Source organism: Oenanthe melanoleuca, chromosome 21, assembly GCF_029582105.1.
Source record: "Oenanthe melanoleuca isolate GR-GAL-2019-014 chromosome 21, OMel1.0, whole genome shotgun sequence".
In the NCBI taxonomy this organism is placed as follows: domain Eukaryota; kingdom Metazoa; phylum Chordata; class Aves; order Passeriformes; family Muscicapidae; genus Oenanthe; species Oenanthe melanoleuca.
Window position 1 is genome coordinate 2,250,658 of NC_079354.1, and position 17,197 is coordinate 2,267,854.

At 50.0% G+C, this 17,197-nt stretch overlaps 2 protein-coding genes across 4 annotated transcripts; both read right to left on the reverse strand.

Moving 5' to 3' along the window:
• Positions 1-1,422: 1,422 nt before the first annotated feature.
• HIPK4 (homeodomain interacting protein kinase 4) lies at positions 1,423-4,545 on the reverse strand. Of its 3 annotated transcripts, none has more exons than XM_056508130.1 (3): positions 4,470-4,545; positions 2,211-3,423; positions 1,423-2,042 (listed from the first exon to the last, which is right to left on the reverse strand). In XM_056508130.1, the coding sequence occupies exons 1-3, from the start codon at positions 4,484-4,486 to the stop codon at positions 1,731-1,733; spliced, it is 1,542 nt and encodes a 513-aa protein (XP_056364105.1). In that variant the 5' UTR covers positions 4,487-4,545; the 3' UTR covers positions 1,423-1,730. The 3 variants fall into 3 exon arrangements, with proteins under 3 accessions (XP_056364105.1, XP_056364106.1, XP_056364104.1); XM_056508131.1 differs by having other exon boundaries at positions 2,211-3,359; positions 3,648-4,528; XM_056508129.1 differs by having other exon boundaries at positions 2,211-4,528.
• Positions 4,546-10,121: 5,576 nt separating this feature from the next.
• SRM (spermidine synthase) lies at positions 10,122-15,935 on the reverse strand. Its single transcript, XM_056508062.1, has 8 exons — positions 15,649-15,935; positions 15,391-15,511; positions 15,070-15,162; positions 13,500-13,653; positions 12,744-12,827; positions 12,293-12,438; positions 11,332-11,454; positions 10,122-10,778 (listed from the first exon to the last, which is right to left on the reverse strand). Exons 1-8 carry the CDS (start codon positions 15,918-15,920, stop codon positions 10,761-10,763), a joined length of 1,011 nt encoding a protein of 336 aa, XP_056364037.1. The 5' UTR covers positions 15,921-15,935; the 3' UTR covers positions 10,122-10,760.
• Between the last annotated feature and the right edge of the window lie 1,262 nt (positions 15,936-17,197).

Below are 17,197 nucleotides of genomic sequence, written 5' to 3' on the forward strand. Positions count from 1 at the left end.
TGTTTAACTCAAGACTTCCTTTATGAACACTCCCCTGTGATGCAGAAAGGTGGGAGCTTTGTAAACCTGTATTGAAAGAGCATGCAGAGATCTCAGGGAGAAAAAATTCTCAGGAAAAATGTCTCCAGGGCTGCTGGATCAGATGCTCAGCTCCCCTGTTTGTAGCTCATGTCCCAAGAGCAACTTGCAGGGAGAGATATCTCTGCAAGAGAGACAGGGGAACCAAGAGACTGCAGACATGGACACTGACAGTCCCCATCAACAGAGCTCTTTGGTGAAGCAGGTAGGTTTCCACTCTTTTATTCCTCCTTTTGGTAAAGAAAGTGGTTTCCTGGCAGACTCCATTTGGAGATCCCAGGGCTGCTGGGGAGGGGGGTGTCTCTGTCCTATTGGGGGGATTCTGGGGGTCTTTGCCTCTTCTAGGGGGCCTCAGATGTGAAAGGGTTCCCTGCCCTCATTTTGGGGGTCCCACAAGTGGACATTGGAGGGTGCTGTGTGGGGATATTGGTGGGGGTGTCCTGAATGCCTGTGTCACCTCCACTCTGGATTTTGGTTGGGGTCATTTCTTCTGGGTGAGTCACCACCAGCTGCTGCTGACAGTGGCTTTGGGGCAGTTCTTGGGTTGTTTTGTCCTTCCCCAAAAATCTCCTTGCAGGGATATCCAACTGCTTTGGGGACTACTTTATGCAGCCAGCAATCTTGGTGCAGGTGGTGGTGAAGCTGAGGGTGCCACACCATGGCACTAACACCACCCAAGAGAAGCCACAGGTGGTTTGTGAGCAGGCAATGCCAAGTGCTGGGAGAGCCTCTGCAGCTCCATTCAAGGCCAAGGAACAGAGGAACAGACCACTCAGGAACCACTGGGTGAGTAGAAGATTTAGTCAAGCCCTGCCAGCTTAAATTTAATAAATTCTTCTGGCCCACAAGTTCTAAGGATAGCATATTAGGTGTATTTATAAAATGAGTTATTTGTTAGACAGGTGATAGCATGAAAGATTTTAATCAGAGTTACTATTCAGTATAAAATTAAAGGAACTACTAGTAGATTATATAGAACAGTGCAAGATATCAAGGTACCTACATTAAAGGTAGCAAAGAAGTAGTACTAATTATGAGTGAAATGTAACTTACTACTGAGATGATGATAATGTACACAGAGTTCTTTTACTCAGCCTTCAGAGGAGTAATTGGAAAGCAGACAGCCCTGTTCTGGGGAGAAACTGCACACATTTCTAGAAAAATGTGCAGAAGATTTTTGATTTGTGAAAATTTGGTGTAGCTTTTATAGTTTGTCCAGTGATGTGTTTGTCAGTCATGAATTCAGCTTATCTTGCCAAATTTCACTTCAACAGTAAGGTGTTTTTTGGCAGTTGGGAGATACCAGACTAAAGTTAACCCCCATGGCACCAAAATAATTCATACAAGACAGCTTGTCCTATTTGAGTTATCTGACCACTTAACAAGTTACACATAAGCTTTTGTGGGGTGTGAGATTCCCTGATACAGGGGAAAAAAAGAGATAACCCAAGTTTTCTGGAGTTTATGTTGTTATTGAGCCTGGGGGTGGGGTCCTCCATGCTGTGATGGTGGAAAGTGCCAGGCCTTTGCCAAGTGCTGTGCCAGCCTCATGTGAGAAGCTGAGACACTCCTCAAGTCTTGGCAGTACCAAACTCCCCTGGCAAATAATCAGTTTAATTGCTCAGTTTTTGGCAAAACTATTTATTGGGGGATCAATGTGAGAAACAGAGCCGGTAGCACCTGGCACAGTACGTTCTGTTGCAGCCCTGGCTGTGGTCTCCCCCAGCAAGGCGCTGGGTTTTGGCTGTTGGGGTGCTTGAGGGTGAGGAAGAAGAAGGTCTCTTGCAAGCTCTGGGCTGCTGGAGCGAATGCAAGGGTTGCTGTGGGGTCTCAGTGGTGCTGGGAGTGCCACTGGCTCTGTGGTAGAAGCGTTCTGAGCACTGCAGGGGGGTCCCAGCCCAGCCTCTGAAGCCCATTCTCCAAATCCCTGGAGGCTTGGGGTTGCGCCACGTCACCAGAGCTGTCTGTGGTGGGGAACAGGGGAAAGCATGGGGAGGGGGTGAGTGTTGCCTTCTTTTCTGTGAGGACCTCGGGCACCCAGGGACATGTGGCACCAGGAAACCCAAGTATGTAAGGGACCCCAAGCAGCCTTTGTCCCAGAGTGCCCGTGCCCAGGAGCCCCCTCCCTGTACCTTGGCACAGGATGAGCTGTAGCATCGTCCAGGCAGGTTCTGTTCCATGATGTCACCAAGGACTGGGCTGCCATACCAGTGGCTGTACTGTTTCATTCTGCTGGGAGACCCCAGCAAGGTCAAGTGACCCTTGGTGGGCTCTATCTGGGGACACCAGTGATGCTGACAGTACTGGCTTCCACAGTGGGTGGGGCTGGGGGCTTGGCAGAGGTCCTGCTGACACTTGTCACTAATGTCCCCAACTGGCTCAGCCAGGCTGAGCCCATCCATCTGGGCAGTGGCCTTCTGGATGCCCCCCTGGCTGGCAGGGATGAAGGCACCTTTTTCTATGCTGGGGAAGATCTTGGCTATGCTGGAATCCTTACAGGATGCCCTCAGGTCTTCCTGACTGAGCTGGTAGTAGCGGGTGGCCTCGAAGCTGGCCTTCACCTCCTGCATGGAGATGAAGGGGTGGTGAAGGGCAGCACTGGGTGTGATTCGCTCATGAGAGTCCCAAGTGAGCATCCTCTTGAGCAGCTCCACCATCCTGTACAGATCACAGCGCTTGGCCAGCTCCTCCTGGTCAGGATCAGGCATCGGGCAGACATTCACCAGCGCCAGCTGATCCAGTGAGGAAAAGATATGCTCCCTCCTCTCCATGGGCTTTGCCATCACCCTCCTGGGTGGTTTGAGCTGCCAGGTACCACTGGAACAGGGCACACGTTGGAAGAAGGACCGTGTCTTCTGAGCAGCGTAGAGCAGCTCAGCCCGGGGTAGCCCCAGGGTGGAGCAGATGTAGCATATCTGGTCATACTCATCATTGCCAGGGTAGAGGGGCCAACCCAAGTGAAGCTCAGCCATCACACATCCCAAGGACCAGATGTCCACCTTCTCACAGAAGGGCAGCCCCAGCAAGATCTCGGGTGCCCGGTAGAAGCGGGTTTGGATGTAGGGCTCCTGCACATGGCACACCTCGGGGAGGAGGATGGCCGAGCCAAAGTCAACCAGCTTGATGCGGAACGGATAGCGGGCGTGGTCCACCAGCATGATGTTCTCAGGTTTAAGGTCAGCGTGGATGATGGAGAGCTCCTTGAGCTTCAGCAGGGCCAGCAGCACCTGCGCTGCGATGGTGCGGATGTGCCGCACCGGCAGCGGTGAGAAGTTGTTCTGCTTTTGGAAGTCAAAGAGGTTTTGCTGCAGCAGCTCGAAGACCAGGTAGGTCCAGACCGTGTCACTGAAGGACTCGAGGAAATGGATGATGTGAGAGTCCTTTGTGTCCCCCTCCCTCAAGGCCTGCAGCAGCCTCAGTTCATTCTTCACTATTTGGCCATCGTGATCACAGTTCTTCAGGATCTTGATGGCCACCATCTCCCCAGTGCTCCTGCACTGCCCCTGCATCACCTGTCCAAAGGTCCCCTTCCCCACCATGGCCATTATGTCATAGCACTCGGCACCTACCACTAGTGTCACCATGGTGGGTGCTCACCAGGGCTCCTCACCAGGGACTCAGGATCCTCCAGTTCAGCACCCACTGGGGACTGGGGACTGGAGACACCTAGCTGTCCCAAGCCAGCCTCACAACACTGTGGGTTCCAACATTACCATGACAGCACATGATGTCACAACACAAGCAGCCTGGGTGGAGGAACCCCCTGAAATGCAACAATGGCCCCCCTGAATCCAGCCCTGCTCTCCCCAAACCCATCCACAAACCCAAGAATACAATCCTGGTCCCCCCAAAATGGAGCGGGGAGACCTGTTTGCAGGCAATGGAGAGTGCAAATGGACATATTCCAATCTCTGCAGTGGTAGATTTTAATATGTTAAGACCTCTATTGAGAGGAGCTCCAGCTATGCTAAAAAATCATATGGTGGGGAGACAAAATCAAAAGAGATGTAATTTATAATGAAGCTTTACAAGATCCACAAGCCCCAAGGAGACCTATTCCTACATGGGTAGAACTCCTGCATGATATTATAAACCATGTGAGAGAGATGGGCTGGAAACATCACAAAGGAAGCCCAGGTAAGGAAATGCAGAAACCCCCTAAAAACCAGGTGAGAACTGTTAAACATAACAGACCTGAGAGAAATTAACTATGGAGAACTGTTTTGGCTTTAGGAATGCCCAAAAGTGCTTTCAGGAAGCAATGAGTGTAATAGCAGAATTAATCCTGACCATGCAAAGTGGGTGTGGGGGAAAATGGCAGATTCAAACCCAAACCCTTTACAAAGGAAAAAACCCCAAAACTTAAGTGCTGGATGAACTTTGGGCCTCACCTGGTATATTCCTGCATATCAATCCTGCATATCACCAGTATTGCACATCAATGATTTTCTGATAAGGATGGCCCCTATGTTTATTTGCTGTAGGAGTAAAGAGACAACCTTTAACATTCTTAATTGATACTAGAGCTCAAAATCAATTTGATTACCTGTAAAGAAGCAAAAAAATTAAAAAAATATTTAATTAATAGAAAAGTATTACTCTTTAATAATTAAATAATTAAAGTTTAATTAATTTAATTTAAGTTTAATGCTTAAACTTAAGTATTGCTGCATTCACTTGAGGTTCTGCAGCTAAAGATGTCTAATTTGCTTCCACCTCAGCCACGTTGATGGTATATGAATGTACAGAGCAGTTGCTCTTGAAACAAAGAAATTCTCTCAACAGCAATGAGTAGCACTGTTAAGCAGACATTCTTTATTTACAGGGCTGGGGCCACACCATGAGTGCTCCCAGCCACTGGATGAACTAATGCAGTTTATATTTATAAGGCTGTTACATATTCATTACACAGAGAAAGAAATCAACAACATAAAACAAGCCTATTTAAAAAAATGATTATGAGTTAAGAATTTCTCAGTCTTTGCTGCCATCTACTGCCCTTTCATGAGAACAGAGTCCCTCTTGTGGTCTGTGGTGATTTGTTCTTGAATTGAATTCTGAATTGGTGCATGCTCAGTCTCTGTTATCTTGTTTTCAAAGTACAAAACTAAAGTGGGATCTGCTTCCAAATTTTGGTACATCCTAGGATTGTTCCCAGAAGAAAGCTGCCAGGACCAATGGGTCTGGCTGGCCTTGGTTTCCTGGTTTTCCTGGGGCAGCAGGATGCCAGGCTTCCCTTCCTGTGGAAAAGTGATGTATTTTGCAGCCAGGTGCCCATGGTTGGACTTTGGATTCCTCATCCTAAAGCTGTGATGGTCTGAGGATTGATGAACGGTGACAGAACCAAAGGTCTGGCTGGCCTTGGCCTCCCAGGAGGATGGCTCTTAGCTGCCTCCATGACACTGTCGTGCCAGGAATAATTTCCTGTGGAAAAGAGCTATTCTTCTTGTCCAGGTATCCAGAGCCAAAATTTGGGATGCTGGGATGGCATCCACTGTCAGCTGCCTGTGAGATGCAGAGGCTGAGCTGAGATCTTTTTGTGATGGAGGCTGCACATGCAACACGCAGTGGGAGAGGTTTTGTCACTCAAGAAAGAGGCCTCTGACCTCTCCTGAGTGTGTGTGTGCAGCAGCAAGGGCTGGGCATTGCAGGAACACAGGAGCTGTCTGTGTCTGGCACCTAATGCCACATTAAGGAATGAGAGAATTTCTCAATTGCTCTCCTCTCTGGCCTGGATATTTGCTGTCTTTTACCTGGTCTGGGTTCAGGTCACCACGTTTTGAAGCACATAGCAGAATCACACCAGGCCTCCAGAAGTTTCTGGTTCCCAAAGGTAAGGCACTCAACTGCAGCAGGAGGAGCTAAAATTCCTTCCTGTCATTGGAACCCTTGCTCTCTGCCCTCAGGTTACAAAGGCCAATGCAATAAATAAAGCAATAGTAGCTGACAGTTGTGAGCCTGCCCAGAAGGGGAAACCAATTCATTCACAGGCTTGGAATCACAGCTCATTAAACAGGCCAGGTTTGCAGTTTTGCCTGGCACTGCTCTCCCCAGGGCCCTGAGGAGTATGCAGATGGCTGTTTGAGCTTTTCACTGGCACTAATCTAACAAACCCAGGGAAGAGATGGCAGGAGCCTCATCCCTGCTCACAGCAGGTGCAAGGAGGAGGAGGAGGATGTCTTGAGGAGATGAGGAAGGACCATGGGGATGTTTCTCTCACAGCATGCACAAGCCTATCACAGTTCTCTGGGTCAGGGGAGTTGTGCTACCTCCTCTGTATGCCAACCCCAAAGGTTCTGCAGCAGGATGAGGGCAGGGCAAGCAAAGAGCTTCACTTCTGTGCTCAAAGCCTTCTGTTATTTGAGTGCACAGTTAAACATTTCAATTATTCCTCAAAAATAACTGCTCACTATGAAACACTTCTGTATAAAAATATGTGTTTTGCACTTAAACTTTGCCTGGCTCCAAGCAGGAGGCATTTCAGGCTGTGCAGTCTGGGGTTATTCCCTACTGTCATGCACTCTGTTACACCAGACTTGTCCCATTGGTGGCAAGATTGGCTGGATAAGAGCTGGACAAGAGCTGGACAGAAACATTCCTTTACCATTTGGATTACCTGAGGAAATGCACTACACCTGGTGGGAATTCCAAGACCTCCCCAGGGGTGTTAACACATGGGCTGTGGGGCTGTGAGCACTAGAGAAGGCACTGCTTGGCTGGGAGAGCCTCCATCAGCAACTGCACATCCTGTGGGGTTCTGGTTACTCCTCTCCTATAGCTTAAGGAGGCAAAACACGTGCAGGGCATCATATAAATCATCTTGTTCTTAACACAGAATTAGCTTTGTTTGGTAAATTCCTTGCTGGAGATGCCTGGCTGTACCAAGGAGGGGCCTCCTGCATGGTCTCTGAGGAGTCCCTGCTCCAGCAGCCTTTGGCACTTCCAGCCCCACCAGCCCTTGTCCTTGAAAGGCCTGCCCTGAGATCCCCAACATTTGTAAAAACACCCCCATCTGTATCTGCTTTACACATCACTGGGCTATAACTGCAATTCCCTGTCTCCATCTTCTGCCTATTTTAAAAGCAATAAACTCCATCTAACACATGACCAGGAAAGAGCATTCCCCAAGAGACTTCTCAGGATTTACCTTGGTTACATTTCTTACCTTATTTTGTAACACTATTTTGTCTGGCTCTTCTGCTAGACCCGAGGTGTCATTTTGTGTTGCCCACACTTTCCCTTCTTCCCCCATCATTTTAACAAGGGAACTTTCCTCTACCTGAACCTGTGGCACTTTTTGTACTTTTTTAACTGCTTGCTTGCTGAGATTGCTGCTCTGATTCATGTCATTCTTCAGGAGCCTCTTGCTCCAGCCAAGCTCCATCAATAATTCAGCCAGGCCTCAATAACATTAGCTCTGGGTGAATATGACACTCATGCCAATTAACTGAATGAAAGGGCTCTAGACATACAGGCAAGAGGTTTCTCTCTATTTTTTGAAAGTCTTTTCTGAACTTCTAAAAATTTAGTTTGATGAGTAAAGCTCAGAGCAGTTTGACACAGTTCAAAAGGTGCCAAGTGACTTCAGCAATGGATGTGCTCCATTCCTTGCTTGTCTCCACCTGCTCTGACTGACATTACATTTCACATTACCTGGGACAAATCTATCCCTGTGCATATGCTCCTGGCTTAGAGATGCTGGAACATGACTGCAGCATGTCTAGACAAACATCACCTTTGTGACTCTTTGCTTATTAACAGTCTTGCTTAACTAGCCTTAGGCAAAAGGCAGCTAAAACTCGGAAAAAGATTAGTATTTTACTTGCCCCCCTAGAGACACTGCAAAAGCAGTCAGTGCTCAGTTCTACTGGAAATCCCAGTTTCCTCTTGTTAAGAATTACCCAAATTTCCAGTGTCTCTTTAACCCCCAGCATCCCTTGGCCACCACATCCTGCAGCATAACAGCTCAGACACAAATGTGTGGAAGGGATGATGGATCTGCAGACACAACTGCCTTGCAGGTGCCAAACACCATCCCAGCAGCTCACAGGGCACACACACCTGTGGTAGGGCTCAGCACATGGGTGATTTTTAAGTCCTGAAGCTCAGAACTGCTCAGGTGGAATCAGCTCCTGCTCCCTCTCTTGCTGCATTCATTTAATGAGTGCTTGATTCAAGCACTGACCTCTCCTCACATTGAAGTGTTTGGAACTGTCTGTGGGGAACAGTGACTTGGAATCACTCAGAAACTATATATAAACCATATATAAACTATATATAGGGCTTGTGGACAGAGTATGTGTGACCTGGATGGGAAACAGTCTTTCTTCTGCTCTCCTCACTGGCCACTTGCTGAACTCACATATTTGGAGAGAGCTCAAAGAACCAGAAGGGATAATTAGCTGTGTGGAGGCCAACAGCAGGTTTGAGGAAGCTCTTTCCCTCCTGGGCATTGTTGTACTCACCAAGAATGGGTGAAAGGCTTGAACTTGTTACTAGTTGGCTGCTGCTCTAAGGCCTTCCTGGACTATAGTCCTACTCTTGATTCCCATCCCAGGGGAAAGTGCCAGAGCTAATTTTCTGTCAAGGATGAAGGGCTGAGTGAGGTTCAGATCCCACAGGAATTTAAACAGGAGGAGCAAGAACCAGCCTCCATTACTGCCCTGCTCCTTATAAAAATACAAGAGTTGAGCAATGAAAATGCCTCATTAACCCAAACTAATTGTGTGAGAAAGAAGACAGTTACCTAGACAATTAAAAGAAAAATAGGTGTCATCTTCTCAACACAAGAATACAGAGATCTTGACTCAGCTCTGCAGCTCAGCAATGCTTTGCAAACCCTTGCAACCACAAAAAACTGTACCACTACTGGTGGTAGAAGGAAACAATGGGAAAGAAGTGCTGTCTTATCAGAAACAGGAGAAAGCAGGACAGTACTGACCACACAAATCCTTTGCTGTGGGCACAGAGTGGCTGGACCACCCACAGTTTGTAGGGTCACTATTATGGCAAAGCTCAAGCCCAGCCCTTGCTAAAGTCTGCTTCTTCTAGTTCTCTCTTACCAAGCCAAAAAGCCTCTCAGAAGGAGCATTTTTGTCATTTCCTGATGCCTTTTCCCAGCCTCTCAGCTGGAGCTCAGTGGTTCAGCCTCAGAGACCCTGCCTGAGCCACCATTTCTGCAGAGGAAAAGAGGGGCAGCTCAGTGGGACCAGGACTGACAGGAGCTACCTGATAGCAGCAGGGAGATGGACAGCTGGAAAACCACCTGGAAAACTGTAACAGAGGCAGCATTTGGACTGCAGAACAGCTTGGGTAGCAGGTACTGAGTCTGCAGCACAGGATGACAGAAACTGGAGGAGCTATTGGGCAGCTACACAACACAAAACGTGCAATGGGATCACTCTTCAGTGCTTAATTTTGATGATAACTTGTAATCCCTAAAGATGAGTGAGAGAGGAAGTCAGACCAACCAGAGGTGCACCTGGAAGCACAGCAAACCTTCAGGATCTCAGTTTTCAATGGCAACCTCTCCCCAGAGAGCACTGACCCACACTGATGTCACCTTAACCAGAGCTGAGTGTTTAATGGAGTGCAAGGGAGTGACAGTGACACTGTGGTTGTGCTGGGAGGGTGATTCCCACGGTGCAGGGCTGTGGAATCTTCAGAACAGAAGCAAAGAAGTGAAGGCAGACCCATCTTACAGAGTACAATGAAAAACCACTTATGCATCTGGGGGCAGCATTGGAAATAATGATGCCTCCTTGCAAATACCCAGGCCTGAGACATCTCAGCATGACTGAGATGAGATTTGTCAGCACAACCCCAGCATCAGTGCTGAACATCAGGCAATGGAGCTATGGTTTGCTTTATATATATATATATATACACACACACATATATATATACACATATATATGTCTAAAGCACCTATCACCATATTGATAAACATTCTTTGGAGCCTCTCTGAGGGCAGAGGTAAGAACAGGAGTCAGCCTCTTGGCACCTCAGTTTCTAACCAATTAAAAAAATGAACAACCAAAAAAGACTGCTGCCAGCCTGCCTGGCTGGTGTTTAATACTGCTAACTCCATCAGGGTTGGAGGGAGACCTGTTGTGAATGGCAACAGTTTGCACTGTGACTTCTCCAGCTGTGCTGCAGGGCAGTGCAGGAGTCACAGAGGGCAGTGGGACACAAAGGCTCAGACCTGTCACCAGTCAAAATGTGTCAGCAGCAGGGAGATCCCGTGAGGAGAGAGTGAGCTAACTGTGCACAAAGCTCTCCCTCTCTCTCTGTGCTTAAGGCTGAGTCAGGGACCCTTAGGACTCTTCCCAGACAGAAATATGTGTCAGTTATAAATACATCAGTCAGCTGGAGGGTGGGGGGTGTGGTTGGGATGGGAGAATTTAGAACAGGTGCAGGGAAGAGAAAGGAAAAAGACATCTTACATTTCCAGTACTGGAAAGAACAGTTTTGACCTCACACAATAAGTCACTGGACCTTTTCAATAGTCTTATCTGGCTTAATGCCCCATCATCTTTAACACATCAGAGGGAATGTTGGCTGGCCAAGGGTTAAACAATCCCACACAGTGGAGAGCAAATCTGCAGTCTGCTGAGAAGATCCCAGCCACATCACTGATGATCTCAGAGTCCAGCTTGAAGGAAGGAAGCAGCATCTGGGTCTCACACATCGCTCAGGGCCTGCAGAGAGCCGAAGACAAACTGTCAGGATGGAGCTGCCACAGCAGAAATATGAATCACCACCTCTGCAACACAGTTATGGGATTTTCCTTCATCCCTACAACACTCTAAGGAGTTTTTTCCTTGAACCTGTAGCTGCAGCCCAGTGGTGAGATGATGGAATAATGTGGAAATATAGACTATCCTTCAAGAAGCAAGACTGAACTATGCTGGAGCATCCCTTCCTTACCCTCTGGTTTGCACTAGAAATCACAAGCACATTTTATCTAGGACTCTTGGAGCTTCCCAGTGGGAACCAACAGTTCTGCAGGCTCTGGGACCTGGCTTTGGTAGGTGAAGTAGGAGTAATCTGTCATCAAGGCATGGGACATCAGCCCATAGAACAGCTCCTAAATAAATTCTAGTCTTCCCTGACTGACTCATACTCTGCTCTGTCATACAAAACACTGTCCTGCTCTGACTTGCCCACAGAAGTCTTTGGGACTGCAAGAAATCCTCAGTCCTGTCTTCTCCCACTCCCAGCTCATCCTTGAGGGTGCAGAGCCTGGCTTACCTTCCGTGCAAACTCTGGCAGAATGAAAGCTGCCCTGTGAATATCAGAGTTGTAGTACTTCAGACTCCTCTCCTCCACCTGCTGCTGCGACAGCTGCTGCACGGGCTCCCGGAAATTTGTGTTCTGCAAAACAAAGTCAGGGAGCTCTGACCACTTGGGGAAGGAGCCAAAGGCTGTGTGATGGGCACCCTGATGCACGGCAGAGAGCTGAGATGACTCACAGAAAACAAATAACTTTTTGTTCTAGTATGAGGTCAAAGGTTCTGTGCAGCCCCAGCACCAAGGGCTGGGGTTGATGCTCTGACTCTGTGACCAGCACTTATGCACAGATGTCACTATATGAGGTCATGTGCCAGATGAAGCTGGGAGAGTGCTCAAGCATCCAAGAAGCAAGGCTTTGCTCTTCAAAGGAGAATCCACCTTTGTGTTAAGTTTGGCACCCTGCCTGCTGCCAGCATCCCAAATTAATCATGTACAGCAGCAGCAATGCTGGCACCCCACACCCATCTGACAGTCACATTGAAGCAGACTGGGAAAAGAGTAAACTTCAGTGGTCTGGCAGAGTTACCAGCCCACAGCCTAGCACTGACCCTCACTTGGAGGCCTCTGTGAGCAGATTACCAGTCACAGGCTGATTCTTAGTAGGTGCCCACTCTGTAACAGTCAGCATCAATAAGCCAAAGCCTCAACATGCTCTAGAAATTGGTAGTGACTTCTTCCCTCCCAAGTTTGTTGTACTAGACAGAAATTATGACCATTTCTAAAGCAGCTGATCAATTCTGCACTTCATTCAGCACTGAGCAGGCTGCACTGCAGCTCTGGGCTGGCAGAGCCAGGCCCCATCAAGAATCCTGAGGCCCCACAGCTGGGAGAGTTCAGTGCCATAGCTCAAGATCTGCCATGGGCAGCCTCAGGCAGCTTCTAGGGAATGGAAAGGGCACTTGAGGTGCCTGGAACTCACGGGGTTCTTGCTGCAGAGCATGAAGCCAATCTGCCCGCTGGGGTACGTGGGGATGGTGCAATAGGCGTATTCCACCACCGGGAACAGAGACTTGCAGAACTGACGCATCTCCTTAATGAGATCCAGGTGCAGCCACTGGCACTCACCTGCAGGGAGAAAGGAAGGCAAGAGGCAAGGTGAGAGCTGCCCCTCTTCTCTGCACAGAGCTGTGCCAGGTTAACTGTGCTTCCAAGTCTCAACCTGCACAGCTCACGTAGTTTCAAAGACAAAACCCAGTTTTGCTAAGCCCAGTCCAATAATAATGAGCTGACAGATCAAAACCACTGCTTTACCTGGGAGATCACATGTTTCATTCCCTGCATCACATCTCCCCAAGAAGAGTCCCCTCTGTGCCTCACACTTGGTTTGTAAAGGTCTGGCATCAGCCTCTGCCCAGGGACAGCATCCTCACCTTGGCAGCAGAGAATCCCATCCTCTCGCAGGGCTGTCTTCATCAGCTGGTAATAAGACTCTTTGAACAAGCTTTCTGCAGGACCTGGCAGAAAGGTGAATAAAGAAAAGTTTTGAGCCTAGGTGAACCCCCAGCCTGCACCTAGCAGGGCAAAACAGTCAGGATTTTAGCTTTGCTAAATAGCAACCCCAGGTTCTCCATTAAACAAAATCTTAGCAGCTGCCTTTTACTTCATAAAGCATTTTTTAAGCAGAACTCCTGCTCCAAACTAATTTTAGAGATGCCTCTCTCTGTGCTGACTACAGCAAGACTGAAGGTGAGTCAGACTCGTTGATGGGTTCATAAAATGAAATGCCTTATCTACATTTGGTCCATCTCTACCTCAGTTTCCCCCTTCAGGAAAACAGCAGCCTCACCACAGCTCTCCTCAGGGTAGGGGCTGCACCAACAGTGTGTGAGTCATGGTGCTGTATCCCCCAGGGATTGCTGGACTCAGGGAACAACTCTGCCATAAGAAATAGTTGTTGGAGTTGAATTTTGAGGAGACAAATGTAACAGCTGGCTTGAAGGCCTGCTAATACAATTTTATGGTTTCCATCCTTCCCTTTCCCTACTAAAAGAACCAAGTTGGCAACAGTTTTTTTTTCACTTGAAAGGATCCTGAGCAGGCTGGCATAACTTCCAAGAGCTAGGTAGAAGAAAGCAAATGAAGGAGGTATTTGGAAAGCAGTGCCCTTTTATGGCTAGAGTTCTTACCCATGGGGTCAGACGAGTCCGTGATAATCACATCAAAGGCTTCTTGATTTTGTTTCATGAACTCAAAACCATCTCCCACATGCAAGGTCAGCTTAGCACTGGAATAGCCCACTGCCATCCCTGGGAGGTATTTTTTAGATACCTGGATCACATCCTGCAACACACAGAGCACACATGGATCAGTGAAGAAGCTGCTGCTCAGCCCACTGTGCAGATGTGACTAGAACAGCACAATGAGTCATTTCCTTCCATACCTTCAGCTCAAGTCTGACTTGCCAGTGAAATCCACAAGAGCTGCCAGCATCTCCAGCCAGCAAGCTCCTCTCAGCCTTTTCCTACAGCCTCAGGGCTCAGTGACACTGTTGGTCTGTCTATGCCAAACTCCAAAAAAACCTGGAGCTTCAAAAGCTCCTTGAGGAACTGAACAAATATGATTACAGGTCAGACTGCTCTGTGCTTCTTCTCCCTACAGAAGATCACTTGTATAGGTGATCTCAGCTAAATCAATTTATTTTGCTTCCTAAGTAAAACCATGCCAGCAGGTTTCTGAATGCAAGATGAGAAATACCCCCCCTGTCTGCATTATAGCCATTACATCAACCCCCCTATAAGATATTCTCTCTAAAATCATTAGACAGCCACTGCCCTGGGCCCAGCAATTGTACTGAACACTACCAGCTTCTCACAGCTGGCAAAAACAAAAAAATATGCTGGTGTCAGGCAGTGCTTGTTAAAACCAGGGACGTTTGCCTACTTAGCTGGCAGACAGAGCACACAATCTCATATAGCAGAATTTCCTGAGCAAAACTTTCTGAGAAAGTAAAGTATCAGGCTGAGTAAAGTAAAATAAAACTGGCTGAGAGAAGGACTGGGAAAAGAGTAAACTTCAGTGGTCTGGCAGAGTTACCAGCCCACATCCTAGCACTGACCCTCACCTGGAGGCCTGTGTGAGCAGATTACCAGTCCCAGGCTGATTCTTAGCAGGTGCCCACTCTGTAACAGTCAGCATCAGTAAGCCAAAGCCTCAACATGCTCTGGAAACTGGTAGTGACTTCTTCTCTCCAAAGTTGTTGTACTAGACAAAAATTATGACCATTTCTAAAGCAACTGGCCCGTCTACCACAGAAGCAAATCTCTGCTGCTTATTTCCTGATTTTGGTTGCAAGAGACTGCTCAACAAAGCAACCATCGTCCTCGGCCAGGAGCCAGGAGTACTCTGGTCGGCAGCGAGAGACGGAAAAGCAGCACCTCCACAAAGCCAGGGCACTCCTCCAGATCCCGTGCTTGGCTCACGTCTGCCTGCAAGGGCCTCAGTCGTATGTGTGTGAAAGAAATCACATGGAAGAGGCAGCCAGCTGCCACGTAGATGACTTGTAAGGCAAAGAGGTGGCGCTGTCATTGTCACGCCAGCAGAACCAGCAGCAAACGCGCCCGGTGCTGACGAGAGCCAGCAGGTGAAAGCGCAGCTCCCGGGGATGCTGAGAGGTCGGGCTGGTTTTGCCGGGCAGCCCAGCCCAGCCCAGCCCAGCCCGGCCCGCGGCTCCTGCTCGCAGGCCGGAGCCCAACGCACCTCGTCGATCTCGCACTGCACCACGGACTCCACGGTCGGGTGTTTGACCACCTCCCGCAGCACTCCCCCATCGCCGCCGCCGATGATCAGCACCTGGCGGAGAGGAGGGCAGACAGAACACGGGCTGTCAGCGGGGCCGGCTCGGGCAGCTGAGCTGTGAGCCAGAGGAGCGCGGAGCCAAAGCGCAGCGGGCCCGCACTGCCCGGGCGCGGAGCGGAGCCGCGGCCCCCGAGCTGCCGGCCCCGCTCAGCCCGGCAGGGCCCGGCCGGCTCTGCCACCCCGGCTGCGCGGAGCCCGGGCTGCGGCCCGGGCACGACTCACCTTGCGGGGGTCGGGGTGGCTGCAGAGCGGCAGGTTGGCGATCATTTCCTGGTAGGAGAACTCGTCGCGCTCCGTGCACTGGATCACCCCGTCCAGGACCAGGACGTTGCCGTACGTGGTGCTGGGCAGAGCGGGGAAGCGGGGTTGGAGCCGGCCCGGGGCCGCGCTCCCCCGCCCCCTCTCCGCGCCGCCAGGCCCCAGCGCATGGCGCTGAGCGGGCCCGCCATCCACCCACCGCCCCGGGCCGCCCTCCCGCACCTGCGGAAGACGAGGATCTCCTGGTAGCGGGAGCGCTGGTGGTGCAGGAGCTCCTCCACCTGCAGCGACATGGCCTGGCCGGGCCACAGGCGGCACGTCTCGCGGAACCAGCCCTCGCGGATCAGCGCCGCCGCGCCGCGCTCCATGCCGCCGCGGAGCGGAGCCGGCGCTGCCGGGAGCGGCTCCACCTGCGCTGCGCTCCCGCCGCCGCCGCCGCCTGACCGCCCCGGCGGGAGCCGCGCGCAGGGCCCCGCGCCGCCCCGCGCCGCCATTGGCCCGCCCGCCGTGACGCGCGGCCACGTGGGGCCGGGGGCGGGGCCGCCGCGGGGAAAGGGCGCGCCCGGAGCGGAGCGGATCGGACCGGACCGCGCGGCACCGAGCGCCCCGCCCGCCGCACCACGGGACTCTCGGCTCGGTGCTCTGAGGGCTGCGTGTAACGAGCACGGATTGGGGTGGAGTTCGCGAGGGCGACCGGGGAGAGCATCTGGCAAGGAGAAAGGCTGAGGCGTTGGGCCTGTTCGGCCTCGAGAAGAGACGGAAAAGCGCTTCTCATTCATGTGTGGAAATACCTAAGGGGAAGATGCCAGGAAGAGGGAAGAGACTCTGCTTAGTGGTGCCAACCACTGAGACACGAGGGAACAGGCAGAAACTGATGCACGTGAAGTCCCAGCTGGACATTAAGAACTTTGCTGGTGGGTGACCAAGGACAGGAATGGATTGCCCAGAGACACTGGACATATTCCAGACCCATCTGGGCACAATCCTGTGCCATGTGCTCCAAGGTGACCCCAGATGAACTGCTGTGGTCCCTACCAACCTCACCCTTCCTGTGATTCTGTGGATATCACAAAAGCAGATACAGCTCTGGTGGGTCCAGTGGCCTTACAGAATGTGCTGTGAGGAGCAGACTTTGGGAGAACTGCACCAAGGCTCTACTGAGAGTTATCCTCCAACCAGGTTACACAAAGACCTCCAATAACTGCTGCACAACAACCTCAGAGTAGGGGACTCCAGTGCTACAACTTCACAGGCACAACCAAGGGAATAAAGCATGTGTATAGTTGCTAGTCACTTCCATTAAAGACATTTTTAAAACATTTTGCAACTCATAAAGGAAAAACAGAAAAAGTAAAAAATTAGGATCATCCTTGAAATGTCACTTTGCTTGGAATTTGAACCACAGAGATTTTAATATCTCCAGGGAACATGGGGCTTTTGCTAATACTTACTTGTTCTTCAAGTTAAAGAAATAGCAAGAACTGGTAAAGCTGACAAGGAAGGAATTGGCAGCCCCTGTAAATGCACTTGGAGACAATTGCTATTTAGCTGCCTCTTTACAAAACCATTCTCCAATATTCAGCCATGCAAGCAGATTTTATAAGCAGAAAGAGACTCTGTTCTAGCATTACAATGCTGCTTTAGCCAGCGCTGTCCACACTAAGATACCTAAGGAGGAAAACCCCTCCTCTTTTCTTTCCACTCCCTATTTCCCAGAAACAGGGAAAAAGATTGAAAATAAACTAAATCTCAAGCCTCCTCACAGTCTTTG

Coding starts and splice junctions, on each gene's coding strand:
- HIPK4 (XM_056508129.1), bottom strand. CDS start 3,662: ATGGTGACACTAGTGGTAGGTGCCGAGTGCTATGACATAATGGCCATG. Junction 2,043..2,210: donor ACAGCTCATCCTGTGCCAAG/GTACAGGGAGGG, acceptor TCCCCACCACAG/ACAGCTCTGGTGACGTGGCG.
- SRM (XM_056508062.1), bottom strand. CDS start 15,920: ATGGCGGCGCGGGGCGGCGCGGGGCCCTGCGCGCGGCTCCCGCCGGGG. Junction 15,512..15,648: donor GAGATCCTCGTCTTCCGCAG/GTGCGGGAGGGC, acceptor CGCTCTGCCCAG/CACCACGTACGGCAACGTCC. Junction 13,654..15,069: donor TGCAGTGCGAGATCGACGAG/GTGCGTTGGGCT, acceptor TGTGTGTTGCAG/GATGTGATCCAGGTATCTAA.